The sequence below is a fragment of the Chironomus tepperi genome, unplaced genomic scaffold, assembly GCF_022539635.2.
Source record: "Chironomus tepperi strain 1889 unplaced genomic scaffold, CSIRO-AGI_Ctep_v1 contig_445, whole genome shotgun sequence".
Classification (NCBI taxonomy): Eukaryota; Metazoa; Arthropoda; class Insecta; order Diptera; family Chironomidae; genus Chironomus; species Chironomus tepperi.
The window spans coordinates 5253761-5280409 of record NW_027226567.1 but is presented as its reverse complement, the minus strand read 5'-3'; the positions used below and the strand labels follow the sequence as shown (position 1 = coordinate 5280409).

General features: G+C 32.1%; 1 protein-coding gene across 3 annotated transcripts in view; it reads right to left on the bottom strand.

The window, feature by feature from the left end:
- Window positions 1–251: 251 nt before the first annotated feature.
- The window catches only part of LOC139098404 (uncharacterized), a 113462-nt gene continuing 87064 nt past the window's right edge, over window positions 252–26649 (bottom strand). Inside the window, exons 5-14 of one of the 3 annotated variants that reach the window (XM_070650602.1) lie at window positions 18156–19165; window positions 17162–17383; window positions 17018–17093; window positions 16797–16957; window positions 10072–10131; window positions 3680–3823; window positions 3416–3613; window positions 1732–2570; window positions 1406–1655; window positions 252–756 (exon numbers count right to left, since the gene is read on the bottom strand). In XM_070650602.1, coding sequence (XP_070506703.1) covers window positions 690–756; window positions 1406–1655; window positions 1732–2570; window positions 3416–3613; window positions 3680–3823; window positions 10072–10131; window positions 16797–16957; window positions 17018–17093; window positions 17162–17383; window positions 18156–19165 — 3027 coding nt within the window. In that variant the 3' untranslated portion in view covers window positions 252–689. The remainder of the gene's footprint in view (window positions 757–1405; window positions 1656–1731; window positions 2571–3415; window positions 3614–3679; window positions 3824–10071; window positions 10132–16796; window positions 16958–17017; window positions 17094–17161; window positions 17384–18155; window positions 19166–26649) is intronic. The other 2 variants (XM_070650604.1, XM_070650603.1) reach the window with 2 other exon arrangements.

Here is a 26649-nt window from a genome sequence, read left to right as displayed (position 1 = left end):
CACATAATTACACAGATTATCCTCATGTTGCAGACAAAATTCCATTCGAAAAATATAAAAAAATGTTCACTGCACTAAAATAAATTTGAAATATCCAGGACCGCAATTAAGTAATAAAATAAAAAGTTTGTTATTTTCGAAAAGTTAAGCGTGGGGGTATTTAGGGGGAAAAAGTTTAATCACTTCAACTACTCTCATTTTCATCCTCTAAATGACTCAATTAATCACTTTTTCTCATTTTTTTAACTGTAAAATGCTTAATATGATAATGCGATTATTATAATTGGACTCATTTACCATCATAACTTTTCCTCGTCGTGTCCAACTGGCTTTCGTCAATTTTTTTTTTTGTTTTAATTAAATGCTTCCTAAATGTTATTCCTAACTCTTATTTTTTTTTTGTGGATTTTTCTCTCATATTTTTTAAAACTTTTTTTTTGTGTCCTTTCATTATTAAAGTTCATTTCTTTCATTTCATTAGTTATAATATTTTTTTTTGGTTATATTCATAGAGAAGAAAAAAAAATGGTTTTTTTGAGAATTTTTTCATTAATTTTTTTTTTTTTTGCATGTTAAGTATTTTAATTATTTTTTTAAACTTTTTTTTTTGTTCAATTTACTTGATGATGTGTTCATTATTTTTTCTCCTTTTAATTCATGTGAATGAGTGTGCATGTGAAATAGACATTTTAAAGATATCCAAGTGTAGCGTAGGTTTTAACAAATGGCGCTTCTACTTGTGCCGTCATTTCTCTGCTTCAACAGGATTAAAGTTGAAATATGAAAAAAAGAGATGAGAAAAAAAAATATAAAATTAATTCAGTTGTCATATTATTGGAATGTGTATCAAGGATTTATTCTTCTTCAATGTCTATGATGGACTATGGACTGTGCAGCATAAAATGGGAATAATTGGAGTTTATTTATAGAAAGTAATGAGAGAGTTATGCTATCGAGATTTTGACACGTGCGGTAATTGACTCAAGGATCAAGAATGGATGGTATTTCCCGATTTAATCTAGATTAATGATGCAAGTATTATGGATTTCCTTTTGAAAAGAAACTTATCCTTTAAGATTGGAAGTCTGAGTCGTTAATTGCGTAGTTTTGTACCCTTTCAAATTAAAATATTCAATTATAAAATTTTAAGCCCATTTATTATTTTAGAAAAATCTAATTTTATGTCATAGTTCAGTACCCCTCGACATTATAAAATTCGTAGTTTCATACCCTTTGAATTTGTAAATTACATAGCATTGCTTAACTTCCTTTTAAATTCAATATAGCTTAGTTTTTCATCCATTTAATATTCTTAGGGGTACGAAACTACACAATATGACATTTGAAACACTTCCCAGTCGCACCATAGTCCATCACACTAAATCTATACAAATTTAATACTTACTCATCTTCCCACGGACAAATGGCATTTCTCTTAGCCTTTTCTGGATCATTAGAGTTACTTGTTTCACCATGTGCTTGACTCGATCCACTATCACCACGTTCCTTTTTCTCACGACGCTTCTTTCTCCGCTCGCTGTCAGGCTTTTGATCATTATCGAAATGTTCACTCGGTGCTTCGGTATCGTCCTCCGTAGGATCAATTTCAGTTTCAGCTAATGGTGCTATAGAAGGCGCGGGAGTTGGTGCAGGGGCTTAATATATGGATTAATATGTTAGAAATTGGCATAAAATATGGAAATTATTTAGTCATGGAATAAAAGATCTTACCAACACAACCTGGAAGTAGGCCTGAAACCATAGCAATTTCATAATCTTCATCTTGCGACGCTTGCGATTGCTGATGTGCTAAAATGCTTTGTTTACAACAATGTCGTAAATTTTGCTGCTGATTCTCATCGAATGATGATCTCGCCGAGTTATCTTGACAAACGTCTTCAATTTTATTGCCTTCATCACTTCCACTATGTGTCAATTTCATCTCCTTTTCCTCAATCGAACGCGATTTCATCTTCTTAATTTCTTTCACTTTCCTATCACCCTCATGCTGCATTTCATGTTGAGCTGTTGATGTCTCAATATCAGGAGCATTTGTGACTTGTGATTGATTTGTTATTTCATCCACATCAATCGATTGATTGATTACTGTATTTGTCGATACGGATACTTCCGGAAATTCTTGCGTTGGAAGTGTTTGAGTACTAATTGAGGCTGGCAATGACGTTAATGATGATGATGATTGTTGTACTAATGATGGCGTTTGTGGTACATCAGCAATTGAGTCTTGTCGTTCGAGTTCCACCTCAGCTGACTTTTGTTCGTCAACAATTGACAATTTACGGCTTGTATCAAAAGTTGCATCTATAGTTACAGACACATCATCGTCATTAACATTATTATCATTATTATTTCCGCTTGGAAGCTCTATTGGTGCCAATTGTTGAGCATTTGATTGCTGTAGACATTCAGACGATATTATTGTCTCCTCTTTACACTCGATACTGTCAGCTTTATTAATGACTAATGAAAGCTCTGATGTGCTATAAACATCATCACCAACATATCTTTCATTAGGCGGTGGTGTTACATTAAAATGTAAGTCAGATATTCTGTAATTGATAATTAAACGACATGAGTTTATAATTTATGATTTATTAAGTTTATGAGTTGGATGTGATTCATTCTAGAGTCTGAGATATGTACGAGATTTTATGACAAATCAAATTTCTTTTTTTTCTACAATTGTCGTTAAATTTTTACAGTCAGCGTGAGTTGATTGATATGGAATGGCTGGTGCCACTTTTTATGATCCATTAAAGCTGTTATTAAGCTAGATTGACTTTTAATTGGAGAAATATTGACAATTTAGTTTTTGAAGTGAGGAAATTTTTGAGGTTGGAAAATTCAAATTTCAAAAATCCGTTAAAATTTCATGCAGTGAGACAAAGTGCACAGAACTTAGTCAATTCCCTGATTGACGATAGAAATGAGATTTACAGCACCATGAGACATTAATTCATGATAATGATTCAGTAATGGATTATTATGTGCCATTTAATAACTTTTTTTTTTTGGAACATAATGTAGTTTTTCATGCGAAGGAAGCTTTAACAACGTAATGGGGTTATAAATGGTTTGAAATATTAAATTATATTACAACAGCTCGAGTAATTAAGGTTTTTAAGCAGATTGAATTGAAAATGAGAGCATGTTTTTACATAAAATAGCTGTTAAATGTTTATGGCTGACTATTTAGATGTCGTAAAGAGATTAGGCGCTCGTTGATGTGTTGAAATAAGTTTCTTGAGTTAGGAATTAGGTTTAGAATGTGCATGGAAATTTTAGGGAAGTGCTGAATCGATACAGTAATGGAAAATGACCTTAAAATCCAGAATTGACCCCTAAACGTCCCTCAAATGATTTATTGATTGATAAAATATGTCCATCAACTCACCTGGGAGCCATTGTCATAGAAGCCCGACGATGCTCACTGATAACAGGTGCCAATCTCTTAGAACTATGAAAATCACAATCTAACGTATTTTGTCGTAAGCCACACGATCGTTTCATACGTTCTGAAACATCAGTATTTATGATATCGGATGATGATGATGTAAATGGTATTGATGGTAAATCAACTGTTAATTTTGGTCTGCAAATTAAAAATGGTAACTAATTGGAATTTTGAAATTAATAAGGTTGCCAATTTTCTATCTACTTTGATGTGTTTGCAGACGGTGGTGCTGGCGGATGTAATGTCTGCGCTGGTTCACTTTCTATTTCAATTGTATCCCACGGACATACATTGCATGTTGTCGTTGTTGCCGACTCAAATGTCGTTTCCAAATGCTTTGTTGGCTCTCTATGGATATTTTTGAGCAGTTGAGGTTGTTGAAAAATGACAGAAAAAAAACAGAAGAGAATTTTAATGAAATTTCAATTTTTTTCACATTCAATTTTTACAATCGGGTACAATGAAAAAAACATTTTATTTAAATTGAATATAAAAAGGAGATAAAGACGTTGAAGAACGGAGACAAAAGAGTTTTTTAAAACTAGGAAATTTGTCTACAAATTAGATTTAATTAAATATCGCAATTTTGTGGCTTTTTAATTACAGAGATAGATGCTCAATGTAATTAATGGTTTGTCGTACATAAAATTGTATTTTTCTTCCTGAACTTGTGGCTGATTGAATTTAATTAGAGTTAAATGCTTTAGATATTGATGTTGTGGATGGCATTTTGAAGTAATAGGTTTAATTTTTGAGGAATCAAAATGTAAATGGAGGAAAAAATTAGCTAAATGTCAAGGTGGGAAGAACTTTCGATGCCTGATTATCAGGGTGTGCCAATGGAATATAAAAATATCCTGATCAGCTATTCAGACCATTAAGAACCAGAGCTTTGCAAAGGTGATTCGCAACTAGCAATTGTTTAACGAATGAGGGTGCATTAGACCTCTGCATACGCCAATGCAATATCCATCTGGCCATGATTTGAATGTCGTGAATCACACAATCATGTTGGCATGACTAGTACAGTGGAGAAGCACCCAAGTTCAGGCCAGATCCATAAAAAATCGATTGAAAATTGGTAGACGAAAGCCAGCGATAAGGCCAGCTTCAAGCACCACCTGAGGGACACTATTGACCACAATTGCTCTGTACAGCCAGTCAAGTATGCAAGCACATAACCATCACTTTGCAGACAAATTTCCCAAATAGTTTTTTATCATTAAAAGTCAACAAACAAAAAGAAAAAATTACCAAAAATACCAAAAGAGGATAAAAACCAGGAAATAAAAATTTTTTATGCAAATTAAGCATATTGGAAGCTGAGTAGAATCCAAAATCAATGATAGAAATCATATAATATTCACACAACACACATATAAATATATTTACTTGCTCAATTATCATACAAATTATGATAATTGAAGAGATGTCACAAAAGGAATTATAATAGATTCAAAATTAGCACACAAATCATTAGCCACAGAGAATATCATCAAACAAAAATGAAGAGAATGCCATATATGTAATATAATTATTGTCATCAATACAAATAGAATGAGGAGGGGGGAGACAAGCTATTGTGTTATTAAAGTTAATATGTCTCAAAAGGCACCATACCAAGATTGAATGTAAATATGAGTTAAATGGTATATCACTAAGGCAATTGAGACTACAACCCCATCAATTTCTCACTTATTTTCCATTTTAGCTTCTCATATGAACGATACAATGATTGATGACATCAAAAAAAAAAGCTCGTATGTTATGCTCTATTTACCTTACTGCATTATTTTGTGTATGTGTATGTATGTGTGGTGAAAAAGTGTAAATGCTCGATTTATATGATAAATATGACAAGCACTGAATGTGAATTTGCAAGATAAAAGAATTACATGAGAGAAGCTGAATAAAAAAAAGCTGCAAAGTGAACTTCTACATGAAATATGTGTGTGCGATGACATTTTTATTCCTAATGAAATACATTCTATTGAGTTATGCAAATTTTATAATTTTGCCAACTTCCTTTCCATTCTCAAACAGTTGCTGACGTACATAAAAAGTGATTCTTTATAAAGCTCTTTCTATATTGAGAATTGCAAAGTTTGTCGTTTTGAAGTTGAAATTTAAAATTTAGTTTTTTCATGCATTTTTCGAAGCTTACTCAGTTCTTTTATATCTAAGCTTTTTTGCTCCGGGCTGAATGATTTGAATCTTTAAAAATATCAGTAATACAACCTTCAAATTTAAAGATTCAACAATTCAAAAACTCGATATGAGGAATCCACCAAAAAATGACAAATTCAATCCAATATCAATGATGTAAATAACTTAAAAACTCATTTATATATTCACTAGTAAACTTGTTACAACAGTAATTTGTGTCATGTTCTGTGATTTACTCAAACACTAATTCTTCGTCATAAATAAAACTTGAACAGTTTGAGATTGTAAACATTTCACAAAATCGTTTCCATAAAAAAAGAATAAATTTTCTTTTAAACTTTATTTTTTTTTACCATTTCTTCTTACATTCTTTCTTTTGTAATATTTTTCTTATGTTTTAGAGCACGCAGGGGTGTAGTCGATGGATGGTTTTAGTGTCCAGACTTTCTGATACTCTTAGAAGTGACCAATGCAATTCAAGCTTTATATCAGTGGTGGGCAACCTTTCAGCGTCGACCGAAATCGGTCGCAGCATACAGTTCATGGCATTTCCAACAATTTTTGCCCGCACACTAGTGCACCGCGGCACACAAGTTGCCCACGACAGCTCAATATTATAAAATTCATTTCAAACACAAAATGTTGATGAAAAATTCAAATTGAGAACAACAGATACTAGCTACACCCCTTATAGAACACAGAAATGCATACTAAGCTTCTCGTATTTCTTTCATTGGTCTTGCTCTGATGATTACAGATGACAATGGTCTCATTTTCTTCAATCATTTACTCAGTATGACATGGATAAAAATAAATTAGAGCTTTAAACTTTTACCACCAATTTAAATTTTCATTGTTTCTAGCATAAATGTCATAAAGTAGCGATAAAAAAAAGAACTACAAAGTTTTACGTCTCAAGGAACTAAAGTGTTAATAAAAGATGACTAAAATGGACAAACTTTCTCGTTTGCTTGCAAATTTCTCAAGTCATAGTAAAAAAAAGAGTTCATTTACACAGAAAATGAGTTAAAAAAATGTGGCACTGTAAGCTACAGGCATAAAAATTAGTCAGACGATTTGTAAGGAAAGGAAAGGATGAAGTTTTGTTGTGTTACAAAACACTAACCATGTCATTAGAGCATGGAAAGTTTTTTTTTTTGTAATTATTTTATCTATTTATGGATACACATGTTATTTTCAACGGATTTTATGGAAGTTAGAATGATTTATGGACTTTTTTTTTGAGGTTATGTTGAAATATTTGATGTTATTGAGATGTTGATAATTTCCCAGGAGCTATTAGGATGCACAATGTTTAAGAATTATTGTTTGATGAATTTTTCATGAAATATACTTGAAAGCTTGAGGCATTAGCTGCTTATCGGGATGTATCTACGGATTAGAATACCTGAACGGTATATTGTAAATTCATGTAGATCCATTTAGATGAAAAATAACAGATAAGAAGGATAATATTTATAAAGATAACATTACACTTAGTTTTAATAATTGGCAAGTCTGAGCCAGCGATAGAGTCAGCTTTAAACGTCATCTGAAGGAGACAGTCGATCATAATTGATATGTCTGCCCAGTTCGTATTGATTGGCAATATTGGAAATTAGAAGACGGAAGCCAGCGATAGAGTCAGCTTTAGGCGTCATGTGAGGGTTACCATGGATCACAGTTGATCTGTACGGCCAGCGAAGGAAGTAAGAAAGTAAGTTCATATTAAAATTCAAATTCTCTGACTAAATCCGGGACAAGAACTTAATTAAAAATATTAATCAACATCTTTAATTACAAATTTCAATTAATAAACCAATTAAAAACACTTCATCATCAATAGAAATCCTTCAAAAAATCATTCCAACTTCTCACAAGTCAATCAATTCTTCTACATATCCTACCAAGCTCAACACATAATATCTTGCTCTACAAAGCACTTTTTCTACTATTTTCTCTTTAATACATATACACGGGCAATATTTAGCTCTGATATTGATAAAGTGATGTAAGCAGGTACAACATGAGTACATAAAATAAGCACAATAAATATAATAGAGAGTTGCTTAATTGAACGAAACAAATGCATTTATAAAGCTTTTTATAATAAAGCTGTGAGTTTGTGTGATTGATAAAAGATGCATGTATGTGTGGATGAAAGGTAGACACACTAACTTTAAGGTGGATATTGTATATATTTTAGTTTTTAATTTTCAAGACCAAAACTTGACCGAAACCGCAAGTTTTCATTCTCGGTCTTAGCAAATCTCGATTAATTCACTTATAGTCTCGGTGTAGGTCCCTGACTTGGTCTCGGACTCAGCCATGATTTTGAAAATTCATCCAAACTGAGATATCGGAAAAATCCCAAGCATGTATCAGGCATACAATTTACAGACTTTAAAAGTTATAACCCCAGAGACGAAAAAAGCTCCGTCACGAATCCTTTAAGGCTATCTATGGACACATTTTTGAGTAGCCATACTAAAATCACGTTTAAATTTGACATTGCTAAATGTGTCCTTAACGAAGCCTTAATGGAGTCATGATGAAACCATTCTAATTTGTGTCAGTAGGGTAAGTACTAAGATTGAGACTTTAAGTGCTGAAGTCATGTCAATTATTTGAAATTCTTTCTAGTTACTAATCAACACCACCTTAAATAGTGTACACACATTCCTTCCACTTAACTAAAACAGTAAGCAATTGTTCCTTTTATGGAAAAGAATTTTGGTCAATTATTTCGAGCCTTTGTGTTACTAAATTTGCTGCATAAAAAGCCCAACAAAATTACCAACAATTTGTTCGACAAAATTCTTCTACAAAACAAGGAGTTAAGCATTATAAGCCATTTGTAAGTATACATTATGTTGTACAGCATGTATTTTGTTCAATTTTAATACGATTATTAAAAACCAATTCCAATAAATGAATAAATAATAAAGATTACAATGAGGTAAAGAAGGAAGAATGGAATAAAAAATACATTTTAATTGTCTATTTAAGTCTCGTACGACAACAGAACAATAAGCTAATAAAAATACATTTTTATATTGTTCGAGATGAAAACAATAAGGACGTAACAATATAAAGGAGAATCATGAGAATAAATAATATTTGAGAACTTTTACGTTGAGTTTGTGTTGAAATAAAAAAAGGGAACCAATAAAAGAATGAAATTATTGTGAAAATAATGAGCTTAAAAATTGCAATTTGATTGCTATTATAGCTGGGGAAATAAAATTATATGACGGCACTCAGAGAAATTATATTTTCGTGAGAATACAGAATAGAAAGAACTCAATGTGATAAAAAGCGGAACTAAATGAGGTTAATTTTGAGAATTTTTTTTTGTCTAGATGAAATTTAGCTGGTTGTTGGTCATTCGATAAGGCTTTGAAATTGAGAGACATTCTTTCAGCGACGTTGTCAGATAGTTTTTGAAGAGAGTAACTAAGAAAGGCAATGGATCACACCTGATCTGTACGATCAACGAAATAAGTAAGCAATTAAGAAACGAATAACTAGATTAGAAATTGATGTAGACTTGAATTTTATATGAAATCTAGTTGACCAAAGTTGAATATTCCGTAAAACTAACTTAGTTTCGAGCTTTGGTCTAGGTTATGCCTTGGTTAAAATAATGCAAAAGCTCCCATAAACCACCTAATCTGACAACTCTGTATTAAATATGTAGGAGAAACTGATGAAAAATTATTATTAAATGATCAAGCTTATTTGAACTGATCCGAGTATACGATTTAACATAATGTCCAATTAATTAATGAATCTACGATCGACTAATGACATTTTCTACGAAACCTTCCGTAAAATGTATCTTAAGTCGACCTTGGGTCAAGTTGTTAAATAGACATTCTGTCTAGTTGTCCATTCGGATGATCAAATGTATCCAATATTGACCAAAAATCGTCAGGTGTTTGAAAATGGTCAAAAAATCAACAAAGATTGGTAATAAATGATCAAAATTTGTTGAAACTGAATGAACAGAGACTGATCTCCTCCGTATCCTAATGTATGACTTTAGGGATCAACAGAGAACACAGAACATATAACAACTATGTTGTACCCCAATTAACTCTTTTGAAACGTTCATAAAAATAGAATTAGATGCTTTCTGAGCTTCTAATTCAGCTCCTCAGAATCCTTTGACAATTTTTGCATCTAACTCACATTAATAAATTCTAAACAGAAAGCCTGTGAGCACATTAAACATCAAAAATATATATTCACAAAGTAACAGAATGCCAGCACCAACAATTTCACCCACAGACAAAAAATTTTTATGTTTTTTAAATTTTGAAACCAAAAAAATAAGAAAGAAAAATTCAATTCTAGAGGATTTTTGTAGATTTTTTCTTAATAATTTTTTGATTTTTTTTTTTGTTTTGTTTTGTTCAAATTCTTACTGAATTCCTTCGGCCAATAAGATTCCAGACTGAGGCATATCTCCTCTGTATATCATCGTTCTGAAGAATGAAATAGTTTTTGGCATGTTTGAGTTCGGTTTTTTATGTACAAAAATATTTCATGTTAATTAATTTTTTTTTTCATACATCAACAACATTTAGAACTGAGAACAGTAAAAAAAAATTATAAAAATAAAAAAAAATGTTTCTTTTCACTTTCTCATCAAAATCATAATTAATGAATTGTGTAGCTTGAAGCTTTTCCTTAATGCTCTCGGAATAATAAACTTTTCTGCTTGTTCTTTTCATGACTGTTTTTTTTTAAATGTTTAAATACAGACGAGACTTCATTATTCATTTCATATTCAGATTTTTGTATATGCTGACGATGTGAGTGAGGGGATAGGGAGGGTAACATAATCAAAAATTCTCTTTGCTGTTTTGAATTTTTGTTGATTCTTTGGAAATTGTTTTTATTTTAGCTTCGGAGAGTCTTTAATTATTTAAGGGGCTTGTTCTCTTTTGATGTCAAAGTTTGAGGTCTGAGATGTAGAGTAGTAGTGGTTTAACAATGGGAGATCGGTGAGACCTAATGTTGAGAGGGATTTAATCTATTTTGATTGAAATTGCAAACATTTAAAGAGATTTTATGGATTTTTGTTTAAAAATTCTTAGCAAATTGAAGAACTTTGTCCTGAAAGGAGTGTAGATATTAATATATTTTCCCTTAGTATACCACTTCGTTCAAAATTAGGGTTTGACTGAGCATGTTATTAGCAAGCTTATTAAACCTCATATAATTTCTGACTTTGTTGACAGTAAAATATCACGTGCGCGATATTGGCAATGAAGAAGTGGTCATCAAGTTCAGACGTCGTCTAAGAAGGCCAATGGTTTTCAATTGACAAAAAGGTTAGGTGAACATCATTATTGAACGACCCCCAAAATTTGTTTTTCTAACTTTCAAATCCATTCTTCAAATTTCATCACACCTTGAGAACAGCTTTTCATGACTAAAATTTCTTAAATGAATTAAAACATACCCCTTAGCAGGCAGGAAAGTAGCATCGGCAAAAAGAATTTCAATTTATCATTTCACATACACATGTTAAAGCCACACAATGTATTTTTTTCTCACACACATGTCAGTTTGAAATGGATTTAGATTGTGAAAATATGAAGATAATTCACTTTAATGTATCATTTAGCTTTGAACTCTGTGGAGGGTTAAAGAAATTTTGTTTTTAAGGATAACATTTTAAAATGTCAGCTCAGATGTTGCTGGGGGAATTTTTTGAGGGAATTTGGAAATTAGTTCATAGATTGTGAGCTTTTAATTGAGGTTAAAAGTTTTGAAATTACCGAAAAAATTAGAATTTAAACAATTTTGTTCAAATAAAAATTTTAAAAATTATAAATAAATTTTTACTAATTTTAAGATTTTCTCATTTTTTTTTTGTTTGAGAATTTTAATTTAATAATTTTCTATTCGAAAAAAATTGCAAAAATTGTAGAAAGTAGCAAAATGCTGAAAATTTTAAGAATGCTGTTGTAAATCGCTAAACCCCAGTCAGTTTTGCGCAGTTCAATATTCAAATTAGTGATTCTAGAAATTTATGTAAATTTTAATTAAAGAATTGTTTCAAATTCCCAGAAATTACAACAATTTTCAAGGCAAAAACGAAAAATCAATAAACAGCAAGAAGCGTAATTTCCGAACGTTCCTTAAGCATTCCATCGAAAAACTGCCCACATGACAAGATTTTGATTTATTAAAACTTTTCCTACACCTAAGCAAAAATGCTTTTTTACTTCCGAGAATAAGAAAAAGCTTCAAAACATATTTTTTCTGTGCGTATATGTGTTAAATGCTATCTTATGTTTTTGAAAAAATAAATAATTTTATTTATAAGTTAAACAAAAAAAAAAAAAAATAAAAGTAAATAAAAAAGTTTGTTTTTTTCCTCCTAACGAGGGTGACACGATAAAAGGAGTTTAAATCATAAATGGCGACATGAATATGAGAAGGAATTTCTTCTCATTTTTTGTGTGTATCACATTTAATAATTTTTTGTTGTTTATATGTTGATATCTAAATATTTATTTTGTACTCTATTTCTAATATTCATATTGAATATTTTTCAATTCATATCATCTAGATTTAAGAAGAAAATACTTTTATATCTCTATGAATGAATGAATGCGAACATTTTTTTTCTATATTTAGTTTATTTATTTATTTTATAAACGTATGCAAAGGAAAATGAAAATGAAATGAAGATAAAAGAAATGAAAATCAAGTTGAATTTAGTCGTTAGAGAATTGAATGTACAAGATGCATTTTCTAGGAATTTTATTAGTTTAGTCAGTTGCATTAGCTTTCAAATTTTAAATTAAGTTTTGATTGTTTAATTATAAGCTAGACTACGGTTATTAATGTATGTTCGTGCTGTTAGCTATATTATTCTATACTAATTTAAACTTTGAAACTAATAAACTATTATTTTTCATGCTTTACTTATTAAATACGCTTAAAAACATACATAACCTAAGCATCGTATTAAAATTGAATTGTTATTGAATGTTCTGTCAAGTTATAAATAAATTTTAAAAAATATACATATAATCTGATTGATAAAGAAGGCATCAATATTATGTCATTTAATTAAGCACCTACACATTATTATTTTATTGTATTACTTAAATTCTGAGTCGAAGAAACCCTTTTACTGGTCGTTAACTAGATACTAACTTGTCTCTAACTAGTTTAGCTAGTACTATTATACTTATAAGAGCACATGATCAACACAATAACACAAGTCTCAAAGTAATCCCAAAAAAGACAATTTATAGTCAAATATGCGTGCAAATATCCCCTATATTTAAACTAGAATCAGAAAACAACCCACAATCCCCAAAAGAGTTAAATCACGTCATCAAACAATGAAAAATTGCAACCGACAAATTGCATCTTAAAACGCAACCATGTCCCTAGAAAATGCGTTGCAAAAAGAAAGGAATCATGAACTCTAATAATAACAATGATGATGATGAATTTACATTATAATGTAATATTAAAATAGTAAGAAATAGCTGAGTAAAAGAGTATTTAATATGTAAGTAACAGTAGCATGTCTATTTAAAAGGCAATAAAAAGAATAGCATGACAGAACGTCATAAAGGAAATGAGAAAGGAGAAAAAAAGAAAAAGAACTGAAAATTGAATAAAGCAAAAAAGGCAGTTTCACAGAGGCTAAATTATTCATGAAAATTGTAAATGGATATAAGAAAAAATAACGGAAATTCGAAAAGAAAATGGGAAAATAAACTTTTTTTTTCGTCTGATTTCCATCCTCAATAAAGATTTTTTGTTAAAACAGAAATAAAAATCAATGGCTGTGGCAATTGACTCCACTTAAAGTCAAGAACACGACTTGAAATATGCGCGGGCGGAACTAACTGAATAAGGCATAAAGTGATGATGAAAATTCCCCAAAAAATATGAAGTTTTGAATGGCGTGAAATCGTAATTACGGAATTGAAAATATTATTTCGAAAATTAATAAATTATGTATGAATTGAGGAACGGGAAGTTCTGCCTGTTCATGCATAAATGTGAATCAGGAGTATTAAGGTATTTAATTTCCTATTTTGAGGATGTAGTTGAATATTTTTTGGATAATTTTCATTAAAATCTCGTGAACAGGCAGCTGTGAATTGAGATATTAGTGTTTAACCCACATTTATGCTGTTTAATTCCCAATTGATTTGAATATTTCAATTGTTTTTATCAATTTATGGCTAATTTAATCTCAAAATCATCGATTTGAAGCCTGAATGCATTTATATTTAACTTAAAATTGAATTGTTGCATTTAACGTATTTTTTAATTTCAAAAATTTAACGGTCATTTATTTTTCAAACAGTTTTCTTTCAAAAATTCAAAAAATAACGGTCATTTTCTACTCCATAATTCCAATTCTGCACCTATTAATTCCCAATCAATAAAGCTTAATGTCAATTCAGCAATAATTTTCAAATTTTCTCACAAGACAAAAGCTCAAAAATCCAACTTGTCATTAAAAGCCTGTGCCTGTTGTCAGCAAAAATCAACAAAAAAAAATTACTTATTCTCCGTAATCTCAATTTCCAAGTCTCATGACAGCTATTCATCGACTTGTTGAAATTTCCTTAATTTATCAAGAATGAATTTTTTATGAAAATGTTGGACAATTTTCTTTGAATGGGATTAATTCTTAATGAGAAGTCAGACTTGATTTGGTAAGGTGAGCAAGCAATAAGGTAGGAGACAATTATGGAAAATAAATTTCAATGTCAGTAGACAAACTCGTGTATTTAATTCGAGTGTAATCAGAATTGGTGGCTATTTATATGCATAGAATAATCTCGAGTGAGTTTATGTCAATTGGATTGAGTTGATGATGATGACGGCTTTAAGGTTAGGATTAGGAAATTGTGATTTTGATGCTTTTATTGGATGAAAATTGTTTGCTATTGAAAATAAGATCTGAAACACTGAAATTAGGGATTAAATGGAAATTATTAGGATTCGTCCAAAACTGCAGGTCTGCAGCCTAAGATTAGCAATAAGGTACAGCCGAAAGCTGCATATCTGCAAAATCGACATGGTTTAAATAATTTTGTATTTTTTCTGCAAACTCTTGTGAAGTATGAAATTTCATACAAATATGAATCGATTTTTAGTAAAACAAAGCAATTATAATTCGGCTTCGATCTCTAAATGCCTCTATGAGCGTATGGAATTGAAATCTTATCTTAAGTTAGTCATTAAGTCAAGTTTGAACTAAATTGAGTTAAACTCGCATTTACTTGGTATTCCGGTTGCTGATAAATGTCAAAAAAACCTTTTGGTTCATGGTTCGAAACCTAAAATTGATATCTTGTGATTTATTGAAATTAGGACTGAAAATAATGCGTATGAGCTTAATTGTCACAGAATATTCTGTCTAATTTATGCTGCAGCAAACTTACTTCCTCCATGATGCATCAAACTCTTGTTCTATCTATATTATGCTTCTAATATGACTCTTAGTCTTCTAATATGTACTGTGACCTTCTTCTATGGTTCTTTCCATTCTACACTGCATCTTACCCTTCCATAAAACATCCTACCTTTCTACTAATCATCCTACCCTTTTACTATGAATACTACAATTCTCCTGTGAATCCTATCCTTCTACTTTACATCCTACTCCTATACTATGCGACCTACCCCTCTATTATGCATCCTTCCCTTCTACAATGTACTATGCCCTTCTACTTTATATTGAGCTCTTCTTCTTTTGCACCGTCTCCCTAAAAAAACAATTATTCTCTCAATTTATGCACTATAATCAACATAAACAAAACCCTAATCAACAGTTTAAAGCCATTTCGTTCAAAAAACTTTCCTATTCATCATTAACACCCCCCTTATTCAACTTCCATAAACAACTTGTTACCATAAATCGCACAGTTTGTTAGCAGTAAACTAAAAGTCAAGTTAATTTCAAACATTTGTTTTATTTACTTTTTGTCATTTTGTTACAACAGGAATATAAACTTTACTTTAATTCCTCTGACACAATCCCAAGATCATGACGATAAAGTTTATTAAAGCTATAAAGCTATGTGAAACACAAAAGTTTTTAATTTTAATTTGCACTTGAAGGCTCATTGAGTTTTAAAAAAAATTAAGAAGTTAAACAAGAGTGAAAATCAGACAATAAACTATAATTTATTCATAAAAGATGTGATGATTATGAGGATGATGCTATGGTGATGATTATTATGGATAAACAAAAAAAAAGAGAGAAAAATGTTTCGCATTTTTGTAATAAAAAAAAAATATGTAAATATGAGAGTTTTGAAAGCAAAGCGCAATGAAGATAAATAGAGATAGATTCAGATATAGAAGTTGAATAAATTAATTACAATAAAAATCAACATGATCGTTTAATTTAATTCTTGTGTATTTTTTTTTTATATTTTTTTAAATCGCTTTAATAAAAATGAATTCAACAAAAAGCGAAAAATGAAGTAAATAAAGTGTTAATTATATTATATTTTTTTAATGAAAATTATTTGTGTGAAGTTAGCTTTAATTTTTTGTTGGTATTATTTAGCTTTGAAATGACTTGATTGTACAAAATTGTTCAATTTCACATTTTAATCCTGAATTTTTAAGAATTTAAATCTTACAAAACTGTAAAATTTCAAACATTTAAACACTTTTAAATTTCAAATTTAACAGAACCGTTGGAATTTCACTTTAAAAGAGCGCAATTTTCACAAAATTGTTGAAATTTAAATTTTACAAAATTGTTGAAACTCTTAAAAATTATTTAATATTCAAATTTTGCAAAACTTTTAAAAATTCACAACTTACAAAACCGTTAAAAATTTAAAATTTTACAAAATTGTTAAAATTCCAATCTCACAAAATCGACAAATTTAAATTTCAAGGAACCTTTCAACTCAAATTTCACAAGATCATTGAAATTTAAATTCTGCAAAACCGTTAAAAATTCAAATCCCACTTAAAAATCAAACTAACTTCACACTAGTTAAAACTTTATATTTATTTTCATCGATGCAATTTCTGCTTTTAATTTTAAAAATAAATTCAAAAATTCTCTGCAAAAAATCAGTTCAATCCAAAAAGAACAGAACTCATTCAGTATTGAACAACAAGAAAGACTCACCGATATGGAATTTCACTTAAATTGCTCTGACTATGCGAGTGCGGCACTTTAGATGGATCCTGTTTGATTCCACATACAGCAAGTTCATGTGCCGAACCTGAAAGGCTTCTGTCGCTTCCGCGACGTCTTGCTAGTGATGAATTGCTAGATGGACCGGGTATCTGTAGAATTAGGATGTAAATTGCATAAAATTGGCTATAATGTCAATCAAAATTACATACTTGAGTAAGAAGAGATTGATTCGTTGAAGTCGTTGTCGAGGGTTTCTTTTTTGCCGGACCACCAAATCCAAAAAATCTGTTAGGGACGAAAAAAAATTAATAACATAAAAAAGCATTTTCTTCCCTTTTTTTCCATTCAATTACCGTTTCTTTTGTGATGGTTGAATGGCGTTCGCTAAAAGATTTTTGTATTGCTCGGAGCGTATGAAGCGTGGATAACAATCTTTTTTGAGCAAAAGTGTATAAACATGTTCAGCTGCGACGTCAAATGTGAAACGTGATGGCGCCTTCAGTCCTTGTTGTACTTTCTCCATTGTTTTTCCGTCAATGTTGATTTCGCATGGTGCGCCGGGCTCGAGAAATTCTCTGTGAATTTTGTGTGGAATTTTAGGAGATTGATAATTATTATAGGAGCATTTAGAAGTGACATCCGACGTACAATGAGTGATTATGACTCTTGAATGAAGGATGTCATTCGTAAATGAGCACGAATATGATTTTTTGCAAGATTTAAGTTTTTAACCTCAATTTTACTTAAGACCTATCTTATTATCTCAATTCTAACCTCAAAATATTAAATTTAACCTCAAACTATCGAACCTAACCCCAAAATTACTAAATGAGTTTTAAAGCTTCAAATCTAAACTCAAAATTTCAAATTTAACCTCAAAATTTCAAAAGTAACCTCAAAGTTACGAACTTAACCTCAAAATTTCGAAGTTAACCTTAAAGATCCGGATTTAACCTCAAAATTTCTAAGTTAGCAAAAACTTCAATTTTAACCTTAAAATCTCGGACTTTGCCCCACAGCTTCAAATTTAACCTCAAACTTTAGAACTTAACCTCAAATATTAGATTTAACTTCAAAATTTCCAACATAACCTTTAAAAATTAGAATTTACACCTCAGTGTTAGAAACATAACCTCAAAGCTTCATACCTAACCTTAAAATGTCAAGGTTAACCTCAAAGTTTTGAACTTTTTTTGTTAATAATCCATATTTAACCTTGCTATTAAACTCCTCATGCTTAATAATTTCTGATAAAATTTCACCCCAAATAAACTTTAATCCGAGGACAAAAAACTCTTGCAAAAAAAATCAACAATCCACCCAACCAAAAGGTTAATGTTTCCTTACGAATAAATTTCCCTCGCTTTTCTCGCTATTTGTGAGTGTGATGAACGTCTCAAGTCAGTGACAGCAGACCAAAATCGTATATTTTCATGTGAATATTCCTTCCTTAAATACGTTGTAAATTCAAGTTGTCCAGTTGGATCTTTCACAAGTTCCTCAATTGAAATTGCCCAACGCTTTACACGCTTTTCAGTCGGCGTCTCGACCATTTGTTGATTTAATAGCCAATAAGTGATATCTTCAGATACCCATGGATTTGAGGGTAATGCTGGCTGCATAAGTGGATCATACTCAGCAAATGTTTCAAAATAAGACACCAAACTCTCACAAGCTGATGACATTTTCATCCTGTTACGTCCCATTGATGTGCGCGTTATTTTAACTTCACGTTTCCAATCCTCTTCCGTACGTTTTCGTGGCTTTCCTTGACGATCTCGTGACGGTACGGGACATGGCTCTAATGGCGTAAATTGACCCGGCGGTGGACGATGTACACGCCAGTATGCACGTTCCTGTGAATCACTAACAATTTTATCGCCCTTCTTTCGATCCTTTGCAAGCTTAATTTGCTCTTCCGCTTGCATCATAATGAAATCCCATTTGCCTTTCAAGTTTTTATGTAATGACGCTAGTGCTTCTGTTTCATAATCTTCTAAGGCATGACGTTGCTTATTTCTCAAGGAACGTTTTGCTAAATATATTGCATATTCAATTTGATCGGGTGCTTTTTGTTGTCGCCATGGCCAATAATATGGTGATTGGAAGCGATATAAGGAAGAGTCGTCCTTAACGACAAGTGTTTTGGAATCGCTTACGGGAAAGAAGTATCCGTGCTGACACAACTGATTACCCATATTAAGTGCTTCAGATTCCTCAACATTTAAGCGTTCCATAAGCCATTCAATCAAGTCATAGCCCATAAATGCTGACGGAATTGATGTAAGAAAGATCTTTTGACTTCGTACTGGCACGCCAGTTTCGGGATCCTGCATCTCTTTCACCAGCGACTCCATCTATGAAATAAAAAATGACAATTAATAAAATTATGTTAAATTATTTGTGGGTAGTCACATAGCTGTAATCATTTAGTGTTAGGTATTGTCACCAATAATTAATCGTTTCGCTTATAGCAGCAAAATATATAGAATTAATGGATTTGTGGATGGAAAGACATGCAATTAAAAAACAATCGATCTCATGGGGGTCACTAATAAGTGTTTAGATGAATAATTTATGCTATAGTCCCACATCTGATTGCTATTTTTTTATGTGCCAGAATTTATGAGCAGCTTATTGGAGGATATTAGTGGATTTTGGGGATTTTTATGGGGTCAATCACTTGTTTTGTTCGGTACTTAATGGAATTGTCGTGCGTCGTGAATTTTTTGATGTTTTATCGAATATTCTGCAACATAGACACAACCACAGCCAAGATATGAGCCTCTAACATGACAGCAGACCCTGACGATGACCACAGTGATTCAAAACAACCCATACGCTATCAAACCTTCACAAAATTCCAAGAAATATTGACAAAACCCCCCAAAAATGTTTCAATAAACATTTCAACCAAATCAGTCAACTCATCAAGTTAATCAACGACTAAACCTTCATCAACAACATTCCAAATGTCATCTGAAATAACATAACCTCAAGTTATTATGTCTAATTCACTCCATTTGATCGCAAATGTTAATTATGTATGAAATATACATTTATGAGCAAGAAAAAATCGTTAACAGCCCATCGATATATGTAAAGTTCAGAAATTTATATTTTCATTACATTTGCATGAAAATATTTTTGTTTGTGGCAGGTTAAGCGTGCATAATAAACATTTAGGTAAGTCTTTCTTGTACATTTATGGTCTGTTTGTTTGTTTCATGAGTGCGATATTATCAATTATGTAGATGATTTTTTTTTTGGTATGCATGCATTGGGCGTTGTAATGAGATTATTGAATATGGTTATGAAATTATTGGAAGGATTATGGATTATGGGGGAACTGGATATGGGTTATATAATGTAGTAAGTAATGATTTAGATGTTGGATGATTGTAGGAATCGAAGACACGTCTTCATGGAAGAAAAAATTACATTATTCCAGTCAATTGACTAGCTACACGACTATTGACACCGAATTTTCGGGTTTGGTTCGGTTGCCCGCTGATCACTTGCCCACTGATTGTTTGCCCACTGACATTTTCCCACTAGTCTTTTTCCCACTGGTACGTTTGACTACTGAAAGTTTTGCCCACTGCTTCTTTGCCCATTAGTACTTTTCCCCACTGATTATTTTCCCACAAGCTTTTTGCCCACCGGTACGTTTGCCCACTCGTATTTTTCCCCACTGGTACTTTTGCCCACTGATTATATTCCTTCAAATGCTAGACAAAAATTTTACACAGGAAGCACTTAGAGACTTTGGGTTTTTTGCATTCAATAGTTCAAAATTCGGAGGTGTGCTCGATTACCCTTAACTTTATTGTTTTTAGTGGTAACATTATTGATAAGTAAGTAAGTAAGTCTCAACTGGATGTAATTATTATAAGTATATTGATTCTCGAGGAAGACTAATAAGCTCATGGGATTACTGTGAAAGCAACTGTGTGAATTGCTGGGAATTAGAAGCGGGCAGAAATTATCTAAAGACAGAATCCAGCTTCCGACGAACTCTAAATGCGGCAATAGGCGCCTTCGCCAAGGAAATAAGTAAATAAATATAATGATTCCTGAGTTCAATGGATCTTATTCGATCGAAAATACTAATTCAAACAATTTAACAAATCATTTCTGTTGACGATGTCTATTTTGAAACCAGAAACAACATATCACATTATCATAAAATAAGATCTAGAGATGTCTATTTTGAAACCAGTCGTCATAGTTTGAAACCACTATGTCTTTAAAAAAAAGATCTAGTTAACATTCAGACACAATACTCCATAATAATAAAATCCAGAATCATTATATTCATAATAATTACATCCAGTTGAGATACATACTTACTTACTTATCAATAATATTACCACTAAAAACAATAAAGTTAAGGGTAATCGAGCACACCTCCGAATTTTAAACTATTGAATGCAAAAAACCCAAAGTCTCTAAGTGCTTCCTGTGTAAAATTTTTGTCTAGCATTTGAAGGAATATAATCAGTGGGCACAAGTACCAGTGGGGAAAAATACGAGTGGGCAAACGTACCAGTGGGAAAAAGACTAGTGGGAAAATGTCAGTGGGCAAACAATCAGTGGGCAAGTGATCAGCGGGCAATCGACATAATCCCCGAATTTTCACATCAGAGTATTATATATATAGCAAGGATTAATGCTGGTTTCAGAGTTGATTTGTTGAAATGCTGCCTAAGACCAGCGTCAAGTTAACCAGGAATCGAATTTTCGGACATTTATACTCCGAAGTCCAGATACAAGTAGAATTAGCTGCAGGTAAGTTGCAGGTTACACCTAGTCGCATCAAGACCTCCAACTCCAATTAAAGCCAATTTGAAGATTTTCAAAAAATGTCCTCAATTCCATGCAATTTATGCAAATTCCATATTGAATATTTTGACTCATATCCAGCCACATATTCCTAGAAAAAAAATTTCAACGCAACATAAAGTAAAGGTGTTAATTTACATTATTGTAACACAGCACAGGTGTAAAATATGATTCATCTGAAATATGCTGATATATTGCCAACGGGGGAAAAATTGAAGCATGAAAAGTTTTTATGTAATTTTGTTTATAGTGGTATTTTTTTGTAGGTAACATATTATATCATACTATGATGCGATGTTGATTGAGTTTGTTGACGGGAACACAAAAAGATACATAATATTAACATCTACATCGTGTAAAATGTAAATTTGATTGGATGTTTTCGATAGCCTAGAGTAGATGAGGCAACTTTTGTGTGAAGATAATGGATGGTTATTGTAATAAGTTTTGGAAAAATTGAGTAGTTTTGATGTTATGGTGGAATTGTGGTATGTAGTGATACTCAGAGATTGGAGTCGACGAGGATTCTATGAGGAAAAGAAGGCTTGTGATCGATATGATTCTCGAGTCGGCTTGTAGGTCTTTTAGATGGTCATAATTCCCAAAACAGTCAAACTAGTATGGACGTGGTCACTCGAGACCTACAAATGTGAATTTTTCCTTTGATTTACTATGAAAAATTTCCCAATCCAACATTAAACTTCAACGTTAAGCCTTACCACATAACCTATAAGTCACAAGACTTTATGGATACCACACATGATACGATACAAATCATTAACATGATTTATATAATTGTAGAAACGCTAACTTATGTTTTATGAATAAATAAATAAATAAATACTTAGGCGTAACAATGCCTTCCTATTTCATTTCGAGCTGCTCCTTTTTCATATCAATTTCTACGTTACAGACACATATTATTAATATTTAATTGGCATTTCCTTATTAAATAATTTTCATATCACAACACGCACACGCGTATTTGTAAATTAATGGCTTTTCGTCGATGAAAATGGAAAAATAAATTTTGCGCAAAATTGAATTTTGGCGTTTGCGGTGTGTGACAAATTTGTTGATTTCATTTTTAATGAATGAATGAATGAAATTTTATGTAAATTTTTATTTCATTATCATGTGTGTGTGTGTGGGTTGACGAATGTTATGGAATATTTAATGTTATGTAATAGCATTTAGAATTTTAAAGTGTTATGGGTCTTTAATTGAGGGTTTTTGAGAAGAAACTTCAAATATTTTGGTTGAAGAATAGCTCGAGTGAACAAAAAATACGTTAGAACTAGTCATCGACTGGACATCGACTCGACATCAACCAGTTATAACGTATTTTTGTCCATTAGAGGATGATAAGCCCAAGCAGGGCATTGTTTAACATTTTATAACAAAAATAACCCAAAAGGAGCTGTCGCGTACCCGTCAGAGAACTTTAACTTCTTGCAGTCAACTAGTCGTCAACATAGCGTTGTAGCAGAACAATAGCAACTGTATTATGCTGTTAAAGAAGACTAAATGACGTTTAATAAGGTTATTTAATAAATTCCGTCTTGCTGTCAACAAGAAGTCAATATGGCGACGGAATGAGGCCATAGAAACTGTATTATGCTGCTTAGGAAGGCTAACCGGCTCATTATAAAGTTTTGCATTGAATTCCTTAAGCAAAAAGGTCTAATATTGCCATTTTTCGATGAATTCATTAACAATCCCAGATGTATTGATGCATATAATTTTCCCAGAAGATCTGTGCTTAAAATGCTACAAAAATTAATTAATTTTCAAAATTCTCAAAACTCATACTAAATAAACATTCTTAAAAAACCCAAAATTCATCCATAAAAATCCCCAACAAGACTTTTCCATTATACCTAAGAAAACAAATGTCCAAAAAAGAAATGACACGAGGCTATTGCCAACATTTACGTCGCATGCATAAATTAAGAGGGGTCAAAAATGACGTATTCATGTTGTTATTTAATGTAATTTATGTCATACCATGACATACGTCAACATTCTTCCAATTAGTCTCCAACAACTTAAAGCTGACTTTCACAAATATCAAAAATTAATTATTTATGTAAATTATTTCTCGCCTGTCTTTTGTGTATGTGCTGTTTAATTACATGCTGTATACACTTATTATTATCAACTATAAATCACGACGTCGTCATATTATTTTTTTTAAATTACATCATGTTAGGTAGGAATAAAAAATGGTTTTGATTATAAAAAAAAAATATAAGTAAACTTCCACATATGCTTTCATGCATACATAAAATATTGTTAGGGAAAAAAGTGGCAAAGGGATGGTAAATTCGAGCAACTTATTGGGGCATTTTTGAATTTTTCGAAAGGTACATGGCGTGAAAATTGAGGAACTAGGCAGACGTGACTCGAATTTTGAATCGAATTTGAAAAAAATTGATTCAAACTTGAATCAGGCTTTCTTGGGGACACTACTATATGCCATGTACCTTTAGACCATGATTATTTTTAAAATATTGATAAAGATAGTCATCATATCGACGTGATTCTGGCTTCGAATAGAATTTGGCATGTTTTAGTTCATTACTGTCAGTTACCTTGACCAGAGAACCCTAATTTTTGACCTTTCATTCGAAAAATCATAAAAATTGTTGTATGGAAGGCCTTAAATTATTACGCTATACTTTAAGAGGGTAAGGATGCGAGGGTCCAAAATATGCTCAGATCACCAATTCAGAGAGTCTATTACAGTTCCACTGACTAAATTTTCCAAAATTCAACCCTATTAATCCCATATTTTATTCAAATTTCAAGTACCTTCCCCTTGCAATTTCCATTCATAGCTTCAAAAACATAAACGTTAAGGAAGTGAATTGAACTGGAAGGAATGAAATTACATTCTAGACACATGAAGCGAAAACAACATAGAGTTCGCTATAATTTGTATATATTATGAGAATAAAGAAAAAGCCAAGTACAGCTTTAATATTCTATGATATATGATTCCCTTATAGATAAAGTTTCTATAGTTAGAAACGACGTAGAAAAGGCAGAGAATTTTTTGCACAATTCTTTATGACTTGAAGAAGGTCATTGACGTGCACAGTGCTCAAAATAAGGGAAATATGAAGAATTGATGGCTACTCGTAATGGAAAATAAGTCGAAGAAAAGGTTTCTTGTTGTGGTTGATACTTTTTGGAAGGATAGCTTTGGGTTGAGGATGGGATAGAGTTGCTATTCTGTCGGACTGTAGCTTTAAGATCATTTTCGTGGATTAATGTCTAAAAATTAGTAGAATCAGCCAAATAATTGAGAATTGAGCCAATATATTAGCCAAAAATGCGCCTTATGCCCCCAAAAAATAACCTAACTTGCCAAGCTTTCTTCCTCAGACCGAACTTCCTTCTCGACGAATTCGTAAAAAAGAAAATAATATTTATTTTTACATCAAAAAAAAAAAAACTGAGGAAGGAATGGTTCAAGTCACGCAAACACTATTCAACAATGAAAGTCAAACGTAAAGTATGTACCTTTCAATCTAGGGAAGTATAGGTAAGAAGAAAATGGATGAATGATTGTAATAAAATGTTTAGCGCGTCTATCGCAAAAAAAATATTTCGTATGGCAGTAATTTTCGTTTCCTAAATCACCTAATGCTATTTATTTTCTCCATCAAGTAGCAATAAACAATGTTTAATGGAATAAATCAGACTAGAGACTAGAGACTAGAGACTAGAGACTAGAGACTAGAGACTAGAGACTAGAGACTAGAGACTAGAGACTAGAGACTAGAGACTAGAGACTAGAGACTAGAGACTAGAGACTAGAGACTAGAGACTAGAGACTAGAGACTAGAGACTAGAGACTAGAGACTAGAGACTAGAGACTAGAGACTAGAGACTAGAGACTAGAGACTAGAGACTAGAGACTAGAGACTAGAGACTAGAGACTAGAGACTAGAGACTAGAGACTAGAGACTAGAGACTAGAGACTAGAGACTAGAGACTAGAGACTAGAGACTAGAGACTAGAGACTAGAGACTAGAGACTAGAGACTAGAGACTAGAGACTAGAGACTAGAGACTAGAGACTAGAGACTAGAGACTAGAGACTAGAGACTAGAGACTAGAGACTAGAGACAAGAGACTAGAGACTAGAGACTAGAGACTAGAGACTAGAGACTAGAGACTAGAGACTAGAGACTAGAGACTAGAGACTAGAGACTAGAGACTAGAGACTAGAGACTAGAGACTAGAGACTAGAGACTAGAGACTAGAGACTAGAGACTAGAGACTAGAGACTAGAGACTAGAGACTAGAGACTAGAGACTAGAGACTAGAGACTAGAGACTAGAGACTAGAGACTAGAGACTAGAGACTAGAGACTAGAGACTAGAGACTAGAGACTAGAGACTAGAGACTAGAGACTAGAGACTAGAGACTAGAGACTAGAGACTAGAGACTAGAGACTAGAGACTAGAGACTAGAGACTAGAGACTAGAGACTAGAGACTAGAGACTAGAGACAAGAGACTAGAGACTAGAGACTAGAGACTAGAGACTAGAGACTAGAGACTAGAGACTAGAGACTAGAGACTAGAGACTAGAGACTAGAGACTAGAGACTAGAGACTAGAGACTAGAGACTAGAGACTAGAGACTAGAGACTAGAGACTAGAGACTAGAGACTAGAGACTAGAGACTAGAGACTAGAGACTAGAGACTAGAGACTAGAGACTAGAGACTAGAGACTAGAGACTAGAGACTAGAGACTAGAGACTAGAGACTAGAGACTAGAGACTAGAGACTAGAGACTAGAGACTAGAGACTAGAGACTAGAGACTAGAGACTAGAGACTAGAGACTAGAGGACTAGAGACTAGAGACTAGAGACTAGAGACTAGAGACTACAGACTAGAGACTAGAGACTAGAGACAAGAGACTAGAGACTAGAGACTAGAGACTAGAGACTAGAGGACTAGAGACTAGAGACTAGAGACTAG